Here is an 8603-nt window from a genome sequence, read left to right as displayed (position 1 = left end):
CCAGGTGAGCTGGGGGTCTATGGGGTGCCCCTTCTTCCAGGTAAGTTGGAGGTCCGCAGGGTGCTCCTTCTCCCGGGTGAGCTGGGGGTCCATGGGGTGCCCCTGCTCCTGGGCAGGTTGGGGGTCCCCAGGGTGCTGCTCCTCCCAAGCAACCTGGGAGTCCACGGGGTGCCCCTTCTCCTGGTCAGCCTGGGCCTCCACGGAGCGCCCGTTTTTCCAGGTAGGTTGGAGGTCCACAGGGTGCTCCTCGTCCCAAGCGAGCTGGGGATCCATGGGGTGCCCCTTTTCCTGCGCAGGTTGGGGGTCCATGGGGTGCCCCTTCTTCTAGGTAGGCTGGAGGTCCATGCGGTGCCCCTTCTCCCAGGCAGGTTGGGGGTCCACGGGGTGCTCCTTCTCCCGGGGGTCCACGGGACACCCCTTCTCCCTGTCACCCACTTAGCTGGCGGCGTCGAGGGTCTGAAATTTCTGCCGCAGGTCCCTGACGAGGCCGGGGCGAGGGGGCTCGGGGGGCTCGGGGGTGTCGGGGGGCTCAGGGCAGCGCCGCCGGTACTCCTCGGATGCCTGGTAGGCTTTGCAGCGCTCCACCACCGCCTTCAAGCAGATCTTCTCCCGGGTGGTGGGCGAGCGGATCTGCACGTAAGTGGGGGGCTCAGGGGGGGCTGGCAACCGCTCCAGCACCAGCACCCGCTGCCCAGTACCCAGGGGGGCCTCCGCTGCCACCCACAGCGCCCCGTCACTGCCATGCCGTGCCGGCACCGGCCCGGGGGTGCTGGGCCCCCCGCCTGCCTCGGCACTCCGGCTCCGGCCACTGCCCCGCTCCTTCTCGGCTGGCCGGCCGCCCCGGCACGGCCCTTCAGGTGCCGAGCGGCTGCGGCTCACCGGCGGGGGCCGTGGGGCACCGAAACGGGCGCGAAGCTCCCGCACGTCGGGCCAGGCGAAGGGCTCAGCACCGCCGGGGCTCAGGGGGCTGCGGGGGGCACCCGGGGAGGGTGACGGTACTGGCCCCCCGCCCCGCGGCACAGCCACTGTGCCAGCACATGGGTCCCCCTCCTCTGGGTGCGCCGGGGCGCAACGGGCGCCAGCGCGGCGGCTCTTGATGCGGAGGCTGTACTGCCGCGCCAACTGGTACACCTTGGTGCCGGCGTGCGGGGGGGTCAGCAGCAGCTGCGGCGGTGGCCCGGCCGGCGGCCCCTCGCCCACGGCACCCAGGTCGTCCTCCTCCAGGATGAGCAGCGGCTCGGGGGGCTGCACCCCATTCTCCTGGCACGGCTCCTCCGGCGATGCCTCGGGCCCGCCCGGTGCCGGCTGGGTGGGGGGCTCAGGGCTCGCCGGGGGCCGGGGGAGGCCGTTGAGGCGGCAGACGGAGCTTCGCACCAGCCCTTTGGGGATGAAGGAGAGGCTCTCGCGGCGGCGAACGCTGAAGCCGGCGTCCCGGTGCTCAGCGTGGCCGTAGTAGCTCTTGATCTTGTCGAGGAGCAGGCGGTCCCGGCTGGAGAGTATCGACTCCCGGCGGGCTCCGGCGAGGGGTTCGGGTGAGGGGATGGTGCTGCGGGACCCCCCGGGCTCCCCGGCCTCGAGCGGGGGACCGCCGTCCAGGCTGAGGGCACTGCCGCTACGGCTGGCCGGTCGCGCCGCCGGCCCATCCAGCGCCAGGCTGCTGCGGCGGGAGAAGCTGCCGCCACCACCGAAGCGCTCGGCGATGACGCTGGCTTGGTCCAGCACCGAGGGCGGCAGGATGCTGCCGGCAGCTCCTTCTTCTTCTTCTTCCTCCTCCTCCTCCTCCTCGCTGCTCAGCCCCTGCAAATCCTCCGCAGCACGCTCCGGCTCCCCCTCCCTGCCGGGCAGCACCGGGGTCCCCGCCGAGGACGGGGCTTCGGGTGCCCCCAGCCCCTCAGGGTGCTCCCCAGCGCTGCCGGCCTGCGGAGGGGCAGGCGGGTGGGTGCTGGGTCCCTCCGGATCCCTGGGTGGGGGCTGCGGGGCCGCACTGACCTTCTCGCAGCTCCCTGGCCCCCAGCTGCTTGGCCGCTTGGGTCCCTCCGGCGCCGGTGGGTGCCCCCCGACCTGGGCAAGAGCAAACGTGGGGTGTCATGGGCTGCAGGGAGACCCCCCCCAGCTTCTCCGAGCAGGAGCGCTGCTGGAGATGAGTCCTGGCCAAGCCACGGCTGAGGATCCCACAGCGGTGCCGGGAGCAACAAAGGGTGCCCCGGGAGTGATGCGGGGTACCCCGGGAGTGATGTAGGGTGCCCTGGGAGTGATGTGGGGTGCTTTGGAAGTGATACGGGGTGCCCCACAAGTGATGCGGGATGCCCTGCGAGCAACATTCGGTGCCCCAGGAATGATGCTGGGTGCCCCAGGAGTGATGTGGGGTACCCCAAGAGTGACGCGGGGTGCCCCAGAAGTGATGCGGGATGCCCTGCGAGCAACATCGGGTGCCCCAGGAGTGATGCTGGGTGCCCCGAGAGTGATGTGGGGTGCCCCAGAAGTGATGCGGGATGCCCTGTGAGCAACATCGGGTGCCCCAGGAGTGATGCTGGGTGCCCCGGGAATGATGTGGGGTACCCCCAGAGTGACGCAGGGTGCCCCAGAAGTGACGTGGGATGCCCTGCGAGCAACATCGGGTGCTCCAGGAGTGATGCTGGGTGCCCCGGGAGTGATGTGGGGTACACCCTGGGAACAATATGGGGCGCCCCAGGAGTTACATGGGGTGCCCTGGGTAGCACTACGCAGTGAGTGCCCTCCCTGGGGTTTGGGGGGCCGGGGTGGGTACCTGCTCCTCCTGGGGCTCCACCGGCAGGTCCCCGACCCCAGGCAGCTCCTCCTGGCAGTCCTTGCCCAAAGTCTCCTCCTCCTCTTCCTCCTCTTCCTCCTCCACCACGCCCTCAGGCACCGCCCAGGCACTGGGGTGCTGGGGGGGCTCCCCTGCCTCCAGGAGAGCCCCGTCGCTGCCAGCGTGCTGCTCGGGGACGAGTGCCGGGCTCAGCGCCCCGTGCCACCCCGGCAAGCGGTGTGCCAGGGCTGGGGACACGGGGCACCCCAGCCCACCCCGCACCCCGGCCTTACCTTGAGTCCTGCCAGCCAAGAAAGAGAAAAGTGGAGGTTATGGGGGGGAGCAGCACCCCAAAATGCCCCCCCCAGCCCCTGGCCCCCCTCCACCCACCCCACCGGTGCCAGCGGCCGTGCCAGCTCACCTTGCTCGCCCAGCTGCCGCAGGATCTGCTTGGTAGGCTCTGCGGGGAGAAGTTGGGCACCCAAATCAGGCGACAGTGGCATCATCCCTGCATCTCCCAACCCGTCCCCAACCCCACCAGCACCCCAAGCCCGGCACCCAGCCCCCCCCGCCCCAGCTGGGGTCCCCACTCCCCGCCAGCGTCCGCACCCGACTGCCTGCGCCCCATGTGCCCGTGAAGCCGGTCTGGCAGTGTCTCCGCGCGGTCCCGGCGCTGGAAGGGCTCTGCGGGGACAGGGACACCCGTCAGCGCCGGCACCCAGTGCCCATCATCCCCGCCCGCGGGCATCGGCACGAGCCGGCGGTGGCTTTGCCCCAGGGAAGGGACAGCGGCGGTGGTAGCGGGGACACCGGGGATGCACGGGTCTCACCGGACTGCCGGCGGCCCTGGCGCGGCTCGGCGGCGGTGTCGCCCAGGGGCTGGCAGGACCAGCTCTTCTTCAGGTGCTCGGGGCTGCAGCGGGGCAGGCGCGGGGGATCTGCGGGCACAGGGGGTGACGCTGGGGGACAGGGGGGACACGCGAGGGCAGGGAGGGGACCGCGGGGCGCTGGTGGCACTCACAGAACAAGTCCATCTCCAGGATGGCTTCCTTGGCCTGGGGCGGAGGAAAGGTGGAGAGAGATGGGGGGTGAAGCCGGGGTGCAGCCGCCCCCACCTCGCCATGCGGGGGGGACCCCAGTGCCACTGCGGTGCCCGTCCCGCTCTGCCCTCACCTTCTGGGGGATGATGGCGTGGTGGTTCTCCAGGATGAGCCGCTTGATGTGGTGGGTCCACACACGCTTCTCCTCCACGCTCTTGGCCTGGGGGGGACAGGGAGGGCAGTGGGGTCGGGCAGGGAGGTCCCTAGGGTGCCCCCCACCCTGTGCCCCCCTACCTGCAGGCTGTGCTGCTGCTTGCTGTGCTTGTAGTGAGCCAGGCTGAAGCAAAGCGAGTCCCGCGTGCTCTCGATCAGCATCAGCGAGGAGCACTGCGGGGAGAGGCCGTCAGCCCCCCAGGCACCCCCCTGGCCCCCCATCCCCACGACCCCCCTGGCCCCCCATCCCTGGCACCCCCGGGCTCCCCATCCCTGGGACTCCCCTGGCCCCCCATCCCTGGCACCCCCGGGCTCCCCATCCCTGGGACCCCCCTGGCCCCCCATCCCCGGCACCCCCGGGCTCCCCATCCCTGGGACCCCCCTGGCCCCCCATCCCCGGCACCCCCGGGCTCCCCATCCCTGGGACCCCCCTGGCCCCCCATCCCCGGCACCCCCGAGCTCCCCCATCCCCGGGACCCCCAGGCTCCCCCATCCCCAGCACCCCCCTGGCCCCCCATCCCCGGCACCCACCGGGATGTGGCTCTTGTAGACATAGTGGTCACCGCGGCGCTTGGTGATGAGGAGGGTCTTGTCGAAGAGGAAGACGGCACGCTCGTGGCGCACCCGCTGCACCCGGAAGGTGCCCTCCAGCACCAGCTCCCCGTAGCTGGTCAGGTCTGGCCCCTTCCAGCCCAACAGCAGCGACTGGATCTCCTGCACGGGTCCCCGGGGACGGGCGCGTCAGGCCACCCGCTGCCGCAGCAGTGCCCGCCCGGTGCCACCCACCGCGCCGCCGGCGCCTACCTGCTGGCGGATGGCGTGCTCGTGCTTGCGTTTCATGTCGTTGATGTACCAGGCGACGCAGGTCATGGTGTCGATGGCCTCCAGCACCACCTCGTAGTCGTCCCCCGACTTGTGCTCAAAGTGCTTGGCAATCTCCTGCCGGCAAAGGACACGGTGTCGGGGCGGCACCAATGGGGCTGCGGTGCTCGGTGCCGGGGCTGTGCCAGGCGCCTGTGCTATGCTGGGTGTGTGCACTGTGCCGGGGAAATGGGCCATGCTGGGTGCCTGTGCCATGCCAGGGAACCAGGCTGTGCCAGGGAAGGGTGCCTGTGCCATGCCGGGGAACCAGGCTGCGCCAGGGAAGGGTGCCTGTGCCATGCCAGGGGACCAGGCTGTGCCAGGGAGATGTGCTGTGCCGGGTGCCTGGACTGTGCCGTGGAAGTGTGCCACACCAGGTGCCTGTGCCATGCCATGTGCCAGGCTGTGCCACGTGCCTGTGCCATGCCATGAGCTCACACCATGCTGGGTGCCTTCACCACACCGGGTGTCCCTGCAATGCCGGGGGACCAGGCTGTGCCGGGTGCCTGTGCCACATCAGCTGCCTCAACTGTGCCAGGAACTCATGCTCTGCCACATCCCCATGCCATGCCGGGCACCCAGACTGCGCTGGGTGCCACTACTCTGCCGGGTGCCCATGCCATGCCACATCCCCATGCCACACCGGGTGCCCAGACTGTGCCAGGCGCCCACACCACACACCCATGCCACACCGGGTACCCATCCTGTACCGGGTGCCCGCGCCATGCCGCACCACGCGCCGGGTGCCGGCTCACCTGGAGCAGCAGGTGGTACTTGAGGATCCTCTGGACGGGCTTGAGCAGGTAGGCGCCGAGGGGCAGCGCGTGCCGCAGCCGCTCCTGGCACTCGCGGAGGAACCGAGCCTGCGGCTTGCTCCTCATGCACTCGGCCAGCGCCGCCACCGAGCTGCGGGCAGGGAGCGGGCTCAGCCCCCCGCCTGCCCCCCTGCCCGCCCGCGCCCCCCCTACTCACCTGGGGTAGTTGTTACAGTACTGGGTGTAGATGGCAAACTCCTGGCTCTGTGGAGATGGGGAGCGCGGTGAGAGCCCGGCACGGCCCCGTGCCCCCCCGGTGCCCCCCATTGCGCCCGCCCTTACCCGGGTGACGAAGCAGACGGCCACAGCCACGGGGTCGCTGGCGCAGCTCTCCAGGTTTTGCAGCAGCGTGCTGGAGGGGACAGAGGGGATGGGGTGACAGCAGCCCCCCGCCACCGTGGGACGGGGTGGCACCGGCTGTGCCCCCCCACACCCCGGCAGCACCGGGAGCACTCACCTGCTGAGCTCGTAGATGTCCTCGATGTTGCCAAAAAGCGCGCTGACCTGCTCCGGCCGCAGCACCGGCTCCTCCGCGTCGATGATCTTGCCCAGGTAACCCTGCCGGGCACCCGCAGTTGGGGGTGGCGGCCCCGGTGCAACTGGCCGCCCCCCCAAACCCCCTTCGAGGGGTGTCCCGCCCCGGCGCTCACCTCCACGATGCTGCGCAGGTCACGGGCGTAGGTGCGCTCCGACTCCACGATCTCCAGCACCACCCGCCCCAGGTAGCTGGGCTCGGTCCCGGGGCCACCGAAAGGTGCCAGGGGGTGCCCGCCGCGGGCACCCGTCCACCCCCCCGGGGAAGCGTTGTTGTTGCTGTTGCGCAGCCCCTCGGCCCAGGGCTCGGCCCCACCGTCGGCCGGCTCCTCCATGGCGTGGCCGGGCTCCGGCACCGGGCTCAGGGCAGGGCGCTGCGGGCAGGTGGGCACCGGCATGCCGGCATCCCCCGGCACCAGCGGGGCACAGGGCGGGTCTGGAGGGGAGAGCAGCACGGTTAGGGGGTGCGGACACCCCCCGAGGTCCGGGCAGCGTTTGGGGCCAAGGGGTGCTCACACCCCCCCATGGTGAAGAGCTCCTGGTGTTGACCTGATGGCCAAACCCTCCAGGCGGGGACGTGCCAGCATCCCCTAATCCCCAAAATCCCTGGCTGCCGATCGGCCGAGGCAGGATACGGCCCAGCCGGATCCTGGCACAGCCCATCGAGGCCTCCCACCCACGGAGGTCCTCAAATTTGGGGGTTCACCCCCCCCTTACCCCAGAGCCGGGTGATGCGCGCCAACAGCCGGGGGCCATGCTCCCCGAGGAGGAGATGCCCCAGCGGGACCAGCGCCATCGCCACACCGAGCCCCCACCCGCCGGCACCCTGTGCCGGGGCTGTGCGTCACCGCCGCGCCCGCGGGACACCTTCCCGGTGAGCTCAGCGCCGGCTCACCCTTCCGGACAGCCAGTGCCACCAGCCACTCCCCTGCAGCACCGGGATTCTCCTGTGCCACCGAAACCGCTCTGTGCCACCGAAATCCCTCAGTGCCACCGACCTGGTTGGCGCACCCAAAAACCGGCCACCAGCAGCAAAGTGTGCCGGAGCGGCAAGCAAGGGCTCGCCGCCGCGCTTTTTGGCAGAGGGAGAGTTTGCGGCAGGGCAGCGAGCCCGCTCACCCTGGCAGGCGGGTGGCCCCGGGGACGGTGACCTTCAGCCGGGCCACGTGCCGGCGGCGGGGCCGCCCGAGCCCCCCGGCACTGGGGGTGCCGGCACCGAACCGGTCAGGCCGGTTCCCGCCAGCTCCTCCCCGCACCCGTCGTGCCGCATGGCCGCGATCCCGCCGCCACTCTCCCCACGGCTTTCCCGCGCAAGCCAGGAGCCCCCCAAAAATCCACCATGGTGCCCCCCAAGTGGGGCCCAGCCCCACATTCCCAGGCTGTGCCACAGCCCGGGTCCCCAGGTGCCGGCACAGCTGGCTCTGCCGTGGGGCACTCTCTCAGCACCCCGGCTCTGGGCGATTTGGGGAGCAGCCCCCCCAAACCTTTCAGCTTTGCCCTGGCCCCATGGCCACCTCGGCCAGGGGGCACCCAGCCCCAGGGCACCCCATACCGCTGGGGACATGGGGGTCAGAGACCCCCAGCACCCACCCCCAGCGTGGTCCAACCCCCATACCCACCCATCACCGGGTCCCTGCTGGGGGATGAGGGGACACCCGGGTGGCTTTGGGGGGACAGAGAGGGGCACGGCTCGCGCCCCACCGGCACGGGGGGGACGGCACCCCAGTGCCCGCAGAGGGTCCCCCACGTGATGCCCGCCCGGGGATTTGCAGCCACCGCGGCTCGTTCCCGAAGGCCGCCCCCGGCCGCCCTAATCCGCTCAGCGCGCCGGGATTACGGCGCTGGCCCCACGTCACAGGGACCGCGGCCACTCGCTTCGGCCCCCCAGCTACCGCCGGCCCGGCCCGCCGGGCGGGGGGGGTTTATCCTCTTACCCCTCCAATGCCACCGCGGTGGGCACGCGGCCGGCCAGAGCCCCCGGGCTCCCGCCTGCCGCCTCCTCCGGGTGGGGATTAGCCCTGACCTTCACCCCGGGCGGGACGGGCTGCTCCCCCCGACCCCCCCGAGCTGGGGGCTGCCGGAGGCCCTGGGCACCCCCAGCCCCACCGTGGGGACTGGGACAGTCCCCCGGGGTGCCGAGCCGGATGCGACCCCCGGGTGCCACCGGCGGCACAGGCAGCCGGGGGGCTGCCGGCCGGTTTGGCATGGTGGGTCCCCAAAACTCCCCAGCGTGGGGAAACTGAGGCAGGAGCTTGTGCCGAGCCACCGGTGCCGGTGCGAGGGATTTTCTCCCCACCACGGGATCGCCGGCCCTGTTGCACATTCCTGCACCGGAGACGGGGAGCAAGGCACGGCCCACAGCTCTTTCCCAGG

At 71.5% G+C, this 8603-nt stretch overlaps 1 protein-coding gene across 1 annotated transcript; it reads right to left on the bottom strand.

Moving 5' to 3' along the window:
• Nucleotides 1-336: 336 nt before the first annotated feature.
• PLEKHG3 (pleckstrin homology and RhoGEF domain containing G3) lies at nucleotides 337-6628 on the bottom strand. The gene is made up of 16 exons (XM_059825871.1): nucleotides 6347-6628; nucleotides 6154-6254; nucleotides 5979-6048; nucleotides 5854-5900; nucleotides 5637-5787; nucleotides 4825-4959; nucleotides 4552-4734; nucleotides 4102-4194; nucleotides 3941-4027; nucleotides 3789-3822; nucleotides 3598-3705; nucleotides 3358-3451; nucleotides 3189-3316; nucleotides 3061-3068; nucleotides 2768-2953; nucleotides 337-2061 (listed from the first exon to the last, which is right to left on the bottom strand). The coding sequence occupies exons 1-16, from the start codon at nucleotides 6626-6628 to the stop codon at nucleotides 436-438; spliced, it is 3333 nt and encodes a 1110-aa protein (XP_059681854.1). The 3' UTR covers nucleotides 337-435.
• Between the last annotated feature and the right edge of the window lie 1975 nt (nucleotides 6629-8603).

Source organism: Gavia stellata, chromosome 17 (genome assembly GCF_030936135.1).
Source record: "Gavia stellata isolate bGavSte3 chromosome 17, bGavSte3.hap2, whole genome shotgun sequence".
Taxonomy (NCBI): Eukaryota; Metazoa; Chordata; class Aves; order Gaviiformes; family Gaviidae; genus Gavia; species Gavia stellata.
Note: the sequence above shows the minus strand (reverse complement) of the source record. Positions and strands in the feature narration are given on the sequence as shown.

What these genes read in the sequence shown, in the direction of transcription:
- PLEKHG3 (XM_059825871.1), bottom strand. Translation starts at nt 6,628, where the DNA reads ATGCCGGTGCCCACCTGCCCGCAGCGCCCTGCCCTGAGCCCGGTGCCG. An exon ending in ACCTGCGCAGCATCGTGGAG is followed by an intron (nt 6,255 to 6,346) that starts GTGAGCGCCGGG and finishes GGTGCCCGGCAG; the next exon opens with GGTTACCTGGGCAAGATCAT. An exon ending in TCTACAAGAGCCACATCCCG is followed by an intron (nt 4,195 to 4,551) that starts GTGGGTGCCGGG and finishes CTCTCCCCGCAG; the next exon opens with TGCTCCTCGCTGATGCTGAT.